This window comes from Salvelinus sp. IW2-2015, linkage group LG13 (assembly GCF_002910315.2).
Source record: "Salvelinus sp. IW2-2015 linkage group LG13, ASM291031v2, whole genome shotgun sequence".
Taxonomy (NCBI): domain Eukaryota; kingdom Metazoa; phylum Chordata; class Actinopteri; order Salmoniformes; family Salmonidae; genus Salvelinus; species Salvelinus sp. IW2-2015.
This window is the reverse complement of record NC_036853.1, coordinates 46,820,380-46,837,814: the sequence shown is the minus strand read 5'-3', so window position 1 is coordinate 46,837,814 and position 17,435 is coordinate 46,820,380. Positions and strand designations below refer to the sequence as shown.

General features: G+C 42.4%; 1 protein-coding gene and 1 pseudogene across 2 annotated transcripts in view; both read right to left on the bottom strand.

Moving 5' to 3' along the window:
• Positions 1 to 1,003, bottom strand: part of LOC139028583 (uncharacterized) — a 102,118-nt gene extending 101,115 nt beyond the window's left edge. Inside the window, exon 1 of one of the 2 annotated variants that reach the window (XM_070446385.1) lies at positions 315 to 1,003. In XM_070446385.1, the coding sequence (XP_070302486.1) occupies positions 315 to 582 (268 nt within the window). In that variant the 5' untranslated portion in view covers positions 583 to 1,003. The remainder of the gene's footprint in view (positions 1 to 314) is intronic. The other variant, XM_070446388.1, reaches the window with a different exon arrangement.
• A 12,756-nt stretch (positions 1,004 to 13,759) lies between these two features.
• Positions 13,760 to 17,417, bottom strand: LOC112081182 (uncharacterized; annotated as a pseudogene).
• Positions 17,418 to 17,435: the final 18 nt, after the last annotated feature.

Below are 17,435 nucleotides of genomic sequence, written 5' to 3'. Positions count from 1 at the left end.
CTCATTTTAGCCCTTTAGATGTGTGTATTAGGTAGTTGTTGGAGAATTGTTAGATTACTTGTTAGATATTACTGCACTGTCGGAACTAGAAGCACAAACATTTCGCTACACTCGCATTAACATCTGCTAACCATGTGTATGTGACAAATAAAATGTGCAAGATATCTAAGTTGCCTATTATCCAACAACTGACCAAGACCCAATTCTGGTTAACCATAATGTGGTTAATAAAACAGTTAACCATAATGTGGTTATGGTGCGCAGAGGGGAATGGGGCCACAGGTCCTGCAGCCTCCGCGTTCTGCTAAATGTACCTCTTGCCATTCCTCTGTATCGGTCGAGGATCTTGACACTACTGGGACGACTGGCGAGGACGCGCTCTGCGCGCTCCCGTGCCATCTTCAGGTCCAGTAGCTGTAGTTTCCTCCGCAATGTCCTGTTTTCTTTCTGGCTTTGAGACATTTCCAAACGGATCACTGCATAGTCATCGTCTACGAGCTTACAGATCTCTGCCACGGCTGCATTCGCTAGCASCTCCATYATGGAGGCTATTTGAGTGTGATAAACCATACAGTTAGCCATTGTTAGCTCCTTGCTAGCTAGCGTTACCTAGATAACATATATTAACCAAGTCCTGTCTCCAACGTGAATTAAACACCACCTGCGGGTAAGTATGTTATGCCGTGCAATTAAATGAGTAATATTTAGAGTTACATGGTGTTAATGAACGTCTACATAACAAAAATAAAAACGCTGAAGTGGAAATTGTACTCGGTCACTGTTCACTTCCGTTTACACTGAAGAGAAATGATCTTATTGGCGTGCGTCATAGCTCAAAGGGTGTGGTTAAATGAAAAGGGTATGATGGCAGCGCGCTGTTTTTTTGAAATGCAGTACTGTTTTATTAAGTTAGRTACACATTCAGGGCTCTATTTTCGGCTGGCGCAAACACAGCATTTTGACCAAAACCGMCTCCAAAAGATTGGCTGCTTTGTGGGCAAAGGTGTGAACCTATCAAAGTAAGTAAATCCATTTTTACATACCGTTAGTGAAATATCACATCACTAAGTGTAACTGATGTGAAATGACTACCTAGTTCGCAATGGTAATTGCTAATAGCGTCTCAATCGGTGACGTCACTTGCTCTGAGACCTTGAAGTAGTTGTTCCACTTGCTCTGCAAGGGCCACAGCTTTTGTGGAGCGATGGGTAACGATGCTTTTTGGGTGGCTGTTGTCGTGGCTGTTGTCGAGGGACGGAAGTTATACTGTTACATAAGGAATTAACCTGGTCCACACACACCAACAGTCATGTTGAAAACACAACGCCTCTTCCCCCTCAGGAGCCTGAAAAGATTTGGCAGATTCTCAAAGTTCTACAGCTGCACCGGTGAGAGCATCTTGACTGCCAGCAACTAATTGGTATCCGACTGCAAGGCCATGACACGTTTGATCTGGTTCCACTCAAGGACATTGAGACTTGTTCCGAACCACTCCTGCATTGTCTTAGCTGTGTGCTTAGGGTCGTTGTCCTGTTGGAAGGTGAACATTCGCCCCCAGTCAGAGGTCCTGAGCGCTCTGGAGCAGGTTTTCATCAAGGATCTCTCTGCACTTTGCTCTGTTCATCTTCCCTCAATCCTGACTAGGCTCCCAGTCCCTACCACTGAAAAACACTCCCACAGCATGATGCTGCCACCATGCTTCACCGTAGGGATGGTGCCAGGTTTCCTTCAAACATGACACTTGGCATTCAGGCCAGAGTAAAATCTTGGTTTCATCAGACCAGGGAATCTTGTTTCTCATTGTTTGAGAGTCTTTTAGGTGCCTTTTGGCAAACTCAATGTGGGCTGTCATGTGCTTTTTACTGAGGAGTGGCTTCCGTCTGGCCACTCTACCATAAAGACCTGATTGGTGGAGTGCTGCAGAGATGGTTGTGCTTCTGGAATGTTCTCCCATCTCCACAGATGAGCTCTCAATGACCATCAGGTTCTTGGTCACGTCCCTGACCAAGGCCCTTCTCCCCCGATTGCTCAGTTTGGCTGGGCGGCCAGCACTAGGAAGAGTCTTGATGGTTCCAAACTTCTTCCATTTAAGAATGATGGAGGTCACTGGTCACTTGGAGACCTTCAATGCTGCAGAAATGTTTTGGTACCCTTCCCCAGATCTGTGCCTCGACACAATCCTGTCTCGGAGCTCTACGGACAATTCCTTTGACCACATGGCTTGGTTTTTGCTCTGACATGCACTGTCAACTGTGGGACCTTGTGTATAGACAGGTGTGTGCCTTTCCAAATCATGTCCAATCAATTGAATTTAACCCAGGTAGAATCCAATCAAGTTGTATAAACATCAAGGATGATCAATAGAAACAGGATGAACCTGAGCTCAATTTCGAGTCTCATAGTAAATGTCTAAATACTTATGTAAATAAGGTATAACCTACAGCATGGTCAAGCCAGTTAATTTTTRCAACATTTTCGGACCACTAAACAACTTAATTTAGAACCACAGAGTTACCGCAAGTAGAAAACAGAAGCTGCCTCCACTATTCRAGCACCATTTCAACTTCAACGTCATCAAATCACCTATGCTTAGTCTAATACCATGACAACAAAAAAATACCAAAAACTATTTAGTCCAATCAACGTGATCCAAAGATGACGTGGCTGTTCATGGTTGTCTATGGTTCTGATTTCTGTGTGTGCGCACATGCAGGTTCGTGCAAGAAGGAAAAACATGACTCATCCTACTTGTTAAGAAACGCCAATGCCGTCCTCTTTCATGTTGACAAAATGGTTTATCACTGTCATACAGTACATGCTTAAATTGTTGTCCTAGGCTACCTGGCTAAAATGCTTGCTTGCTATTCTAACTTCCTTTCGTGGGCAACGTTAGCTAGTTAACATTAGCCTTCTACATCTAGCTACATATTGAACTTCCATCCTCTCAGGCCAGTGGCAGGCACAATGTATGAATTTATGGTTGGATTAGAATCGCCTTTATAATCATTGGCGGGTACAGAGAATTAAGTAAAACCACAAGTGCAAATCCCTATCTCCATCCATAGCTAATTTAGGAAAGGTCCAATTTTTAACTAGCTAGCCACTGGAGGACGACAACACAGCGAGTTTCTGTCAATGACGTATGCTCTTGATGCGATTGGAGTGAAGCTAAATCCAAAATGGCTTCCCTTTACACTTTTTTTTTTGGTGCGGCTGGACCATTCAGTTGAGCTCACTCAGTTTAGCTCAATGCTGATTGGCTATTTTTTTTTTATCATGGGAGGCCAAATGCTCGCTGGCTTCCCTTGCATTCAATGTGATGGGCGGCAACAATGTCACTTTTTTTTTTGCATCAGATAGATGGCCTACACAGAGACAGAGTGGCGCTGTTTCACTCACTCCGATGCYTTCTCCAGTGAGACATTCAGCCTCTTGCGAAATTAAGGGAAATGATGAAAAAAATACATTWGATTTTTTTCCGTACATTTGAGGAAGCCTGGCTTCTCTTGGCATCCATGAATACACACCACTGGTAGAATATAGGCATTTGCTATATTAGCCAGGTGAGGGCCTCAGATTTTCACATAGTTGGGCGGTTGCAAGTGGGTTATTAGCATTTGTGGGCGGGTGCGGGTGAACAAACAGCTGACCCGCGCACCATTACTGCACTGTATGTGTGCCAATACCAGAGTGGGCACATTCCAGGGTTTCTCTTAGGAAAATGTGGCGCCGGACAGAACGTGACCAGCCATTTGAGAAATTTACCAGAACCATATGAATTGGGTCCATTAGAGCATCCACCCACAGTGCTCAGAATGACGTAATCACATGTAGATTATGGTAATGAATCTTAACAGAACATGCAACTCATGTAATGAAGCAACCAATAAAAATGTTTTCTAACAATTGTTGGCAAACACCATTCTTAAGAGTACCTGGAAAAACTCAATTCCAAACAGCAGCACCTGATAGCAGTTCCATATGTGACAGATTAAAATCTTTGTTAGAAACTTAGAGGGGGAATTGAAAGATAAAACAAGTAGGATGGGTTGCTAATATGACTTAGATTGGGCCTTTGGCTTCTGCACAACGAAAGAAAGTTGATATGAAAACCAATAGAACAGGAGCGAAATGGCATAGTGGTGGGTCCAATAGGAAAGTAAATGTCTATACAGAAATAAATAAAATAATTCAAAATACTACATCAGAAAGCATGACTTGGCCACAGAGGAATCGAGGATCATTACCCTCTTGGACAAAATAGCTGTGGATTGTTTCAAATTACATGCTCGTAGGCCTATGCCTATTTGGGAAGCCCACAATTTTGGCAGAGCGGGTGGCAATAGGCCTAGCTGATTGAGTTGCGGCAGTCAGTGAAAAGCATCTAAAATATGTGTGAAGATAATGTCTTTAAAATGTCATTTTAAAATGTTTAGGCAAGAGGAAGGGGATGGGGCCTCCCGATTGGCACAGCGGTCTAAGGCACTTTATAAACTGGGTGATTTGAACGCTGATTTGGCTGACAACTGTGGTATATCAGACCSTATACCACYGCTTTGACAACATTTWATTTTTTACTGCTCTAATTACATTGGTAACCAGTTTATAATAGCAATAAGGCTCCTTGGGGGTTTGTGGTATATGGCCAATATACCACAGCTAAGGGCTGTATCCAGGCACTCCACGTTGCGCTGAAGAACATCCCTTAGCTGTGGTATGTTGGCCATATACCACACCCCCTCGTGCCTTATTGCTTAAGCGTTGCAGTGCTAGAGACATGACTACAGACCCGGGTTCAATCCTGGGCTGTATCACAGCCGGCCTTGATCGGGAGTCCCATGGGGGGGGTGCACAATTGGCCAAGCATTGTRCGGGTTAGGGGAGGGTTTACTTGGTTCATCACGCTCTAGTGACTCCTTGAGGCGGGTCGGGCGCCTGCAAGCTGACCTTCGTCGTCACGTAAACCGTGTTTCCTCCGACACATTGGTGCGGCTGGCTTAAGCGGGCGGGTGTTAAGAATCGCGGTTTGGTGGGCCATGTTTCGGAGGCCCATGACCCGACCTTCGCCTCCCGAGCCCGTTGGAACGATGAAACAAGATCGAAATTGGACAGAATAGGGGGTAAAAAAAACAACTACAAAACATACACTTAGTATTACCTTCTTAGCTGTAGTATACATATCTCRTTGGCATATTACATAATTTATGCAGCAGCATACAAGACATTTTTGGACTCACCTTGTGCTGTGTTCACTGGAACAGGAAGGTGGCGCGGCGGTCCTTCGTGGGCAAATTTTGTCATCAAAGTATGGCATTCTCTGGATTTATGGTGCTTTCAAGACAACTGGGAACTCCCAATTGTTTTTATAATTGAATCATGACATCAGTGATCTTCAGGTCGTAGCTCTAGAAAGAGGCCCGAGTTCCGAACTTACAATTCCGAGTTGGATGTAAGTTCAAAACGTATTTTCCCAGTCGTCGCTCATTTTTCCCCGAGTTCCCAGTTGTCTTGAACTCACTAAAATCAGATTTTGCAGTTCCGAATAAACAGTTGCTTTGTGTGCGGCACAAATCATGCTTAATTGACAGCATGGCCAATGTTGAATGTTTATKATTTTAACTAGGAAAAGAGACCCTTAATCTTAGACTTGGGACCATACAGCCACTCCACTGAATAGCAGGCTAATGATTGCTTTGCAATGCTTGCCGTTAGCTACACTGATTCCTTCCAAACCACTCATTGTTGAATTTGCGATTTCCAACTTGTGTAATGTTTGTCCAATGGTCGATGAGCACTGATACATTTTATCTATAATTTCTCTTCATTATTTATCTTCATATGACAAGGACTTGCCAGTAGATTGTCGACTTGATTCATGATGACTGCTTGCTAAGATTTTGAAAGTATGATGTTGTCCAATCAAAGCTACTGTAGATATGTGATTTGACGTCATTTTATCTGTGGCCAATGACCTTGAGCCTTCTTGCATGGGCACTTCAAATGTAACTCTATGGCAGCACCCAAGGGGTTTGAATTTTCTAGCTCTACCCTTCGATTTGGRGGTGACGTAGTGTCCCCATGAGTGACAGAACACTGAGCCAATCATGGCACAATGCTCTGTATTTTCTGCTGGCTTGCCCCACCACAGAAAGACTTGAGCTCGGCTGAAACACCTTCATTTTGGAGCTGCCTTACTCAAGAAAACAAAGAGACCATGTTTGTATGTGGCTTTATTAACTATATTGTTTGCAAACTAATGTGTGACATGTATTACTGGCAAAATAGCATGCAAAACTTACWAAAAATGTGGGGCTCTGCCCTGAATGACAGATCGCCACTGATTAGTCATTTACCATTCTCATTCTCGTAGTGGAAACATTGTTTGCAGAGTTCACAACCTGCTACACTTGTGAGAAACAAGTTTTGTTTAATTTACAACATTTGTCTTTTGTTTGGAGTGCTRCATGTGAGCAATGAGTATGTGTCTGGTTTCTCTGTCCTGATAATGTTGAGGGAGTGCCTGAGCACGCATAGAAGTACTTGGCTTGCTGCAGGGAAATGTTTATATGATAATATATTAAAACTAGAGTTCCTCACAGTAATTTATTTAATCTTTACAACAATCTCCCACTTGGTGATCACCAATCCTCGGTGTGAGAGCAATGGAAGTTAAAGACCTACTGCTGCTTTGGCCTATAGGCTGTTCCCTGCACTCATTTCAATGGATCGCTTGAATAAATTAGGGATACAAAGTATATTGAAAACAGGTGGCTCCTGAGTTAATTAAGCAATTAACAGGGTCATGTATAAAAATGCTGGGCAGAACATTATTTTGGCTACTATGGCTATGCCCTCATCCACAGGCGGTCACTGAATGGTTTGATGAACATGAAAATMATGTAAARCATATGCCATGGCCATCTCAGTCACCAGATCTCAACCCAATTGAATACTGAGGAGATTCTGGATTGGCGCCTGAGACAGCATTTTACACCACCATCAACWAAACACCAAATTGTGGAAGAATGATGTCGCATCCCTCCAATAGAGTTCCAGACACTTGTACATTTTATGCAAAGGTACATTGAAGCTGTTCTGGCCTGTGGTGGCCCAGCACCATATTAAAACACTTTATGTTGGTGTTTTGGCAGTTACCTGTAGTTTGCACTTAAAATGGCCTCTCCTTGGTGTGAACGGTCTAGTGCTCCCATAGTTCGCCTTAGCGAAGCGATTCCCACATGTGGAGCAGACATACMGCTTGTCGGCTTCTGTCCTAAATCCGGGCCTCCCACATTGTGACCCAATGACACCAGAGGAGGTAGAAGCAGGAGCCACCACCCTCAGGGGGTTCATCTTGAGCTCCCTCCTTGACCTCTAGCCATTGTTTGGGTGTTGTTGGCTAGGTACCTCTTAGGGTCAGGATGGGCGTTCACTACGTCTGTATTGGTGAGGTAACTGAGGAAGGCTAGATCCAGGCCCAGGCTTTCTATGAACCCATTCACKAGGCAGACAAMATTCTGAAGGAGAAGACAGACTACCACTGGGGGGGAGGGGTCTATGGTAGAAAAATTACAAGATTGCATAAACAGTATTAAAATAGAATAGATTTGATGCGTACCCTCTCGTCTGTGGGACTGAGTTGGGCCTCTGGGGCTTGAGCTGACAATTTATTTATGATGGCTAAAGACTTRARTCCATAGACAAGATGTGGTGGGTGTGTGACCCGAGATCGAGAGAGCCTGGAGGAATAGAACAAACKCCTCATTGTTTCTAATCATCCTTGTATCTGGGAAACTGAGCCGGGTTGGGGGTAAAACAACACCTAGTGCAGATAACCCAAGGTGGCTTKTGATGCCCCCCGATCTGCATGGGAGGAACCYGCCATGAAAAAGCATTTTTAGATCTACTATATWYGAACTCTACATTTTTTCTGTAAGGGTAGGCTCTCGGTTCAACACTCAAGAGTGTGGGGTCGACAGTTTCATTATTGCGATTGTTTGAAGAAAAGTCTCCCTCACTTGATTAGAGTATTCCACGACAGGTCTCCCACCACTCTCTGTGAAGGCTGAAGCCCAGGGTGACCTGCTCTGTTTAACATGGATACTGTATCATAGGAACAGGAGGGTTTATCTCTATCAGCCCCAGGCCCTGCTCCATCCCTGCACTGAGACTGAAGAGAAGGGTCTGGGTATGGTTTGGAGTGTCTGGGTATGTTTTGGAGTGTCTGTCCCTCACGGTTTGGTCCTGGTTCCGACTTGGGAAGAAACAGCGACGGTTCCATATCCAGGGTTCTGATCCAGGGCCAGGGTTTGTGACTAGCTGCATAAGAGGTCCAGTCTCTTCCGCCAGCAACACCGGATATCTGCAGGTCCTCATGGACTGCAGACTGTAAAATTGTACAGACGAGCATACGGTGCCTTCTGAAAATATTCTTGAGGATCTGCAGAGAAGAATGGTGTGCCAGGCTTGCAGCATTATACCCAAGAAGACTTGAGGCTGTAATTGCTGCCAAAGGTGCTTCAACAAAGTAGTACTGAGTAAAGGTTCTGATTACTTATGTGATAGTCCATTTTTATTTGTATAAATTTGCAAACATTTCTAAAAAGCTGTTTTTGCTTTGCCATTATGGGGCATTGTGTGTAGATTGATGGGGAAAATAATTTAATCCATTTTAGAATAAGGCTGTAACGTAACAGAATGTGGAAAAGGTCAAGGGGCCTGAACTTTCTGAATGCACTGTATATAAGAAAATATTTGCTGTACACACAAACATGACATTATAAAGTYTTTACCACAGTCTATCCCATTTCTAACACTGATTTAAAGTACCCAACAATGGAGCCATTGTAGTTTATTATAAAAATTGTCTGTTTAAGTAAGTATAAATTTTGTTAGACMGAGACAAAGAAAACTCAGTCCCTGCAATGATACAAAAATAACCAAGTCGCGGGGTGCGGTTTCCCAAATAGCTACGTAAAGACGTGTTCCGAGGCCTTTCCACTAAGGGACGATATTTTATGTATCAAAACGAGAACACGTTTGCACACCTACTGACTCTAGCAACATTCGGGTGACATTATTGGATATGTCGGAACCCGATAAACAAGAAGACACGATAAACTAGCAACATGATGGCGGATGCTAACGTTATGGAGATGCTAGTCACCATCCGTGCAGAAATGGCTACACTACGCTCTGATTTCATGACTGAACTTCGCTCCTCTGTGTCAAGTCTACGAGCATAAATTATGACAGTAATTTAAGTAAGTCCCAGTAAACAACAAACCTTTGCGACACAAAAAATAAAGGATATGGAAATGTCGTTGACCGACAAACAGTTTACCGAATTGGAATCCAAAAATGACGAGCTTACCCCCGGGAACGTGAAGTTAAAGGTTAGTCTAGATGAACAGGAAAACTGTTCCCGAAGACAGAACATACGCGTGATCGGAATCACAGAAGGGACTGAAGGGCGCAACCCTACTGAGTTCATGGCCATTTTCCTGCAAGACGTCCTCGGCGGAGAGACGTTTGACCGGCCCCCAGTCATCGACAGGGCGCATCGCCCTCTATTGGTAAAACCACAGCCCGGTCGCCCTTCCAGAGCAATGCTGGTCCGCATACATTACTTCCAGACCAAAGAGAAAATTCTTCGGGACCTCCCGCAAAAGAGGACAACTGAACTACAATGGCAAGCGGATCTATATCTTCCCAGATTACTCTGCAGATCTGGCAAGACGCAGAGCTGCATACAAAGATGTGAAATCCCACCTTCACAAGGTAGGAGTCAGATTTGGCCTGATACACCCGGCTAAACTGAGGATTACTTTCCAGGGGGCTAGCCACATATTTTAAGATGCCCAGTCTGCGCTCACCTTGTACCGGGACAATATCCACGCTACAGCGGCACAGAACCCAGAGCCGTGAAGGTTGCTAGTTGTTATTAGGGTGCACACATGGTCAGTGTATAGACATGAACGTGAGTAACTTTTATTTGCACCACATATAGATTGCMGAATACCTCGGGACAGAACCATCTACCATGCCATTGTATTCAAAGTAATCATTAATAAGTGTTATGGTGTAATGTAACTAAGCTTTTCATTTATAGAACTAGTTAGGTTCTTTATCATTTTTTATGAATGAATAAGCCAAATCCCAATGACGTTCCTGTTAATTTGCTCATTTAGTCGGGCCTCAAGGTAGGCAAAGGGGCTTATTTACTAGGCGATATTCATTTACTTTAGGCACGCAATTTTGTATATATTTTTTATTATATAGGCTAGGCTACATGTGATTGTATGGTGTGTCTTCGGGCACGTGCATGTGAGTGCAATAGCCATAATGCTTATGACAATTTAAAAGATTTAGGTTATTCCTTTTTCATCCACATGTCCATAGATTTATGTTAATTTYTGTCAACCTAGGACATAGTGAAACTTTTTCTTCCTAAAAACCCTTAGTGGGCTTCCTGTTAGTAAAGTGACAGAAAACAGGGTAGGTACTGTTTTTTTGGGTCTGTCGTTTCATTTGGACTCGGCAGTGGGGGGGGTTTTCTAAACTTTATTTGTATTGTTTGGTTTAGGGATACACAAACGTCTTCATTGTTTCGTTTTTGTGACMCACTACTCAGTCAAGTTTTCTTTAATACTACTGTAACATTTAAAGCAGTCTCCTGGAATGTACGGGTCAGTGGGCATGTGGTCAAGAGGAAGAAAATTCTAACATTCTTAAAGTAAAGGGTTTCAATTGCTATGCTACAGGAGACCCATTTATCTTCAACAGAACATGCTAAACTGAAGAGGGACTTTGTAGGCCAGGTGTACTTTTCTTCTTTTAGTTCAAACAAGAGGCACTGCCATCCTCAAATAAAAATGTCCCATTTTATATTTGAGCACCAAGATACAGACCCTGAAGGACGATTTATTTTGATTACAGGTAATATACCTGGTCAACATATTACTATACTAAATGTATATGCCCCAAACAGACTCCCCCACATTTATGTCTGACATGATTATGGTTTATTTCAGGAGATTTTAATTGTACTTTGTGTAAATCATCAACTGCTCGAATCATAGTCTCAAATGCTCTCAGAAGTGTTTGTGATTCGTGTGGTTCAGTAGACATATGGAGAGAGTTAAATCCTAATGTCAGAGACTTTCTACTCTAGACCCCATAATTCATATTKTAGATTGGACTATTTTTCATGCCCTCTACTTACATGCATGTTGTCCAGTAATGTGCTATTGGTTCTATAGTAATTTCCGACCATGRCCCAGTGTATATAGATATTGAAATTGGCAAAACAATTCCCAAAACGAGATATTGGAGACTTAATACGTCTCTGCTTAACAATGAAGGATTCTGCTCTGTGATAAATTATCACATTACTGGCTCGACAACCAACTCTCTCCTGTCTCAGCTGCAACTATATGGGATGCTGCTAAAGCAACCAAAAGGGGTCATATCATTTCCKAAGCCTCTCTGATCAAGAAGCTTAGAATTYAAAATAGGGAAAAATTGGAGGCTGAAGTAAAGCATTTAGAACTTCATAAACAACAACCAACCCAGGCGAACTGGAATTCACTAGCTTGTGCTGAGGCCAAACCCAATGTAGAGTATACAAAACATGTAAAAAAAATAATGACCAAGCAAAAATATGACTTTGGTAACCGTCCGAGCCGTCTACTTGCACACAAACTTKAAAAATAACAAAATGAAAGATCTATTAAGTCTATAAGAACAGCAGATGGCTCCACTTCATTTCTGTTTTGCGACATCTATAAATCTCTTTATACTACACAATGTCCAAGATCTGAATAAGGTAATCTTGCCCAATAGATCAGATGAGCACAGAAATAGACTAAATGCTCCCATTACTCCTGAAGAGGTTTGGGAAACTATTAAGGCAATGCCTTAAACAATTGTTGTAAAAATTACTTGCGTCATGCACAAAGTAGATGTCCTAACCAACTTGCCAAAACTGTAGTTTAACAAGAAATTTGGGGAGTGGTTAAAAGATGAGTTAATGACTCCAACCTAAGTATGATAACTTCCAACTTCAACTGTATCAGTTTGCTAGGAGTTGATGTTAAAATAGTCGCCAAGATGCTTGCAGGTTGGAGGTCCTACTTCCAGACCTCATTACACCTGATCAGACTGTCTGTTCCAAATCTGGCTTTGACAAAGCCAATGTGAGACGTGCTCTYAATATCATAAACCACCTTGGCAGAATTAAAGACCCTGCACTCATTGTCTTTCAATGCCGAAAAGGCCTTTGATATAGTTGAGTGAATTTTTGTATGCTGTATTAGAAAAAGTTAATCTGGGTGACCATTTTATTAATATTACTTTGTTCTGACCCATCAGCGGCAGTTAACACAAATGGTAAATTATCAGAGATTTCCTATCGATAGGGGCTGTCGTCAAGGCTGTCCTTTATCTTCTGCTCTGTTCTCGTTAGTCATAGAACCACTGGCTGAGGCAATAAGGTATAGCAATAACATCAGGGGCATCTCTATGGGTGATGAAGAGCATAGAATTATTATTTGCTGATGTGCTTTTATACATGTCTAAACCAGAGAACTCGGTCACTGCAGTAATGGACATCATACCTGAATATGGTAACCTGTCAGGGAACAAAATTAACGTGGATAAATCCATGGCATTACCTTTGAATATCCCCTCTACAATCAACTTAGAAACAATATATCCATTCCAATTGACTGAAACAGGCTTAAAATACTTGGACATATGTGACTCCAAATTATATACCTTTGCTCACAAAGATAAAACAGGATCTGATTAACTTGTCTACCCTACCAAACTCTCTTTTTGGCAGGATTAATGTTGTTAGGATGAATATCCTTTCTCGGCTAAATTATTTATTCCAAAATATCCCCTGCCATCTATCTGTCCTTTTTTCAGTAAATAAATGTCAATATATCTAAATATATCTGGAACAATAAGAAACCTAGAATCAAATAATTTACCAAACTAATTAAGCCTAAGAATTCAGGAGGGGTCCTCTGCCAAATCTGCAACTATATTACTGGTTTGCTCAGATCAAGCACATGATTAGTTGGTGCCTAGACAGACGACACTCACTTTGGTGAGGAAGAATGGGCTTCTATCTGCGAAAGGGTTTACCCCAAATGCACCTCCATAAGCATACAAGAGATACATTTCAAATTTTTCATTAGAACCTACTTTACACTTGTCCGCCTTCACAGAATGTTTTCCAATGCATCACATTTATGTTTCAAATGTAAACAGGATACTGGCACCTTCATGCACGTTTTTTGGTACTGTAGCAGAATCCAGTCTTATTGGAATTACATTCACTTACACATCCAGAAGATCTTGGGTAGACAATGTTGCTTTTTCACTGAAGTTTTMTGCTCTACTTTGATTAATGTTGTGTTTGATCCTGACTCTGAACGTCTGTTCAGTGCATATTGTTATTATGGTCCACACCTGAAGTACCATCTGCGAGAATTTGGCATTCAAGCTTCTGCTATCCTACCTCTAGAGAAACTTACCTTTTGATTTACAGAGGTCTGATACATTTTGTCAAATTTGGTCTTCATTGTGGTCCTATGTAGAAAACCTCCCATAAATGCCCATGTTATAATTGTGATGTTTGTATATATTTTTATGACTGCCTTTTTGTATAAGATTTCTATATCCTTATTCATTTTATTGTACTTAGTCTGTGTGGTGCACTCTTGTCTGTGTAACCCGTTAAAAGAAAAAAAGAAAAAAATTACCAAGTCAGTGTCAATGTGAAGTACAGTACTTTAATTACATAAAATTATATTCAAATGTATTAAATGTAAAATAGTTTCGAAAAAACATCCCGTGCCCATTTCCAAATGCCCCAGTATACCGCCCAAGCCAACACTAAGGTACTTGATATTGAGATAAAGGCCCAATGCAGCCATTTAAGATGAATGCACAAACTGTAAGTAACTCTGGATAAGAGTGTCTGCAAAATGACAAATGTAAGAGGAATTACTTTCTCACTAAACCCTACCTTTTCTATAATCTGGTACCCTCGCTTGGATAAAATGAATTTTAGAATACTTTGGAAAATCTTCACTACTTTGTCAAGTAAATTAAGGCATTATCATTATCTCACTATACAACACCAGTATCAACCTAAAGAAACAGGTACTCATATGCTTAATTTAGTTATTTATGTAAATGTGATGAAAACATTTTAGCTATGTTAGGATTTTCAATACATTGTAAAGCTGCATGGTGCAACTAATGAGGATTTGAAAAMAAATGTGCATGAAAGGCATGAGCTCTGCTTCAATTTTTTGTGTGTAGGCTGTACACATTTCAGCTGCCTCTCAATTACAATTTGGCAAGCACTTGATAATGCCTCGAATTTCCCAGGGGCATACCCTTTGTGTGGCTGTAATGCCTCCTGAAAAAAAACATGCCAGTGGCCATTGTGCCCTTGGGCTGTATATAATTCCATTCTCCTGGCTGGGTGCTCTGAAGCGGCTCTCCGTCACGTGATCGGGTCTTTCTCACAGGCTACAAGTGAAGACCGACACATCGGGGACGAAACTGTGCATGTCCTTATTCAATTACGAGGCACATATTGAAAGAACTGTCTACATTTACTTTGTCAGCCAACAAGATGAGTAGGCCTAACGAACAGCAAAAGCACTGGCCTATGTAAATCTACTATTCCCCCATAGTACAAAAGTTGACCCATTCTATTCTGCGAAAAATAAATATTCCAAACAGTCTGGGACAGTTGTGGGATGCGATAGATCCCAAAATAATACAACTACTAGTGTAATATATATATTTTTTAAGCAATGAGGGTGACAAAAAAGATCAGAACGTTTAGCTTAAAATGTTGATAAACTAAGGCTTTTTCTAAACATTATAAGCGCAAAAATGCACACACAGCAGTTGGCTAAGTGTGAATACTCCATTAGCGGGAAAACATTCTCATAGCAAATGCGATTATGCATGTAATGCTTTTATTAAAGGTGCATTTTAGAATCTTGACACCCTGCGCTGTGTATGTATGCCAGTTAGGCTCTACACCCCTTGTAACGCAAATTAATATGCTTAATTTTAAGAAGTTATTTGGCCACTTTAGCTGTGAATCAAACCTCAAACTATTCTTGATTTAATCGTGTCTTTACATATGCTAAATAATGTGTGTGAAATGAGGTTTGATTTGGACTGGACCATTATCATGCACCTGTCTTGAAACAGGGACAGGAGGAAAAAAATAGCTAATGGTGGATGCTTTTCCCATGGTTCATTTTCATGCCAGCCAGGTAGGCTATACTCCTGTTGTAAAGAGAAGCAATGTGCTTAATATTAGGAAAGTTGAGAAATAAATATAGTAGGCCTAGCCTATAGACAGCTGATGGGATCCTCTTTTTAATAGAGGCCATCACTCTCTCATGCAATTGCATAGCCTATAGAAAAGTTGCGCAACATAAGCTCTCATGAAGTGTTTGATTAGATTTTCAATGACATTTGCAATGCTGTCAGAGTGATAAGAGGGACAATCGAATGCTGAGCACCAGGCAGTTAGCAAGTTTGGTAGGCTACTAATGATCAGAAGCCTAATTACCATGACAAAATGGTCACATGGAATTTGACTGCTGTGATGACGGCATGGCGGTCACCGTAACTAACAGCCCTACACCCACCTGGTGTCCCAGGACTAAATCAYTGCCTGATTAGAGGAGAACAATGAAAACACGCAATGGAACTGGGTTCGAGGTCAAGAGTTGAGTTTGAGGGCTATACACTGTGCATTTTCTGCTGGTGTATCCTGAAGTACCTTCTCTCTGAGAACCTCTTCCCACAGTGCGTACAGGTGAATGGCCTCTCTCTCGTGTGGATCTTCAGATGCATCTTCAGCTGGTGCTGGTGGGAGAACCTCTTCTCACACTGGGGAAGCTGTAGGATTTCTCCCCTCTGTGGACTCTCTGGTGTCTCTTCAGGTTGGACGAGTGTGAAAAACTGGCCCGGCACATGTGGCAGCCGAATGGTTTCTCCCCCGTGTGGACCCTCTGGTGCCTCTTCAGGCTGGACAAATGTGAAAAACTGGCCCTGCACTGGTGGCAGCCGAACGGTTTCTCTCCCGTGTGAATCCTCTGGTGGATCTCCACCTGTTTGGGGAAACTGAAGGCTTTCCCACAGAACGAACACGGGAAGCGCTTCTCTTTGCCACCAGATCTACTGATAGAGTTACTACTACTGTCATTTGTCAATGGACTTGTTGAGGCACTGGCAGAGGTCTGGTTTAACATTAGGAGAGTGTGAGGAGGATGAAGGCCAGGGAGTGTCTGTGTTGTCACAGGGTCCATGTTCCAGTTGATAGATCCTATAGAAGGCAGGCTGAAGGCAGCACCTGGCGCCATCAGTATCTCTGAATCACAACTATAGGAGCAGGACGGAGCATCGCTAGCCGAGRTGGTGTCTGTTCTCTCCTGCCGCATACGGACACCTCCCTGTCCCCGCAGACCAAATCTACGCCTCACCCTGGTCTCAGCCAGTCTGTTGTCATGGAGACTAAGTTCGGATGTTGTTTTGTGTTCGACTGCCTGTTTTTGGTTAACAGTGTTGAGGACGTTGTCCAATCCACTGACCTCCARTATGTTGTCTCTGTTCCTGGCCTGCTCAGTGATGTTGTCCCCTGGGTRCTTGGCTGCACCCATCTGAGTCTGGGAATCCAAGATGGCCGTCCAGTCTCCTCTGTTAGCCTCCAGCCAACCACCTGTAGGAAGAGGTTAGAAAATAGATTTTACAAACATGGAAGAGAAGTCTACATTTGGAGATGTGAAGTTCATACATTATGCGTTTCAAATGATAGCCAGGTGCATCACTATTCCCATTGAAGATCTATTACTGTATGTAGGCTWTATGTATTTCTTCCTTACCTTGCTCTCCCATCTTTAGTCCACTCAGCAGATCAATGCTCTCTGGTCCGTCTTCTATGGTCTCCTCTTTGACCAGCAGCAGATCTGGCTTCCCATCCTCCATGTCTACTGACTAAGAGATACAGAGTGAGAGGATGTTTTATCAAGAAATCTGATATGAGCACCCTGCTATGGAGCATCTTCTGATTGGGCAATGAGGGATTTCTATGAGTACTATGCAAATGTATTACTTAATTTGATTACTTGACACTTAAGACCGTATCCACAAAGCGTCTCAGCGTAAGAGTGCTGATCTAATATCAGGTCCCCCTCTGTCTACATAGCTTTATTCAGCTGATCCCAGCTATCCTGCTCTGAGGGGCTTTGTGGATATGAGCCATGACATAAACATGCAGACAGTAGTTTACAGTGGGCTCACCTCAGTGAGACTGTGTGTGGTCCTGTGCTGCTCAGCTGGTTCCTCTGTGGGTTCAGGAGGAGGTGTAGTCTGGTTGTCCTCCATGA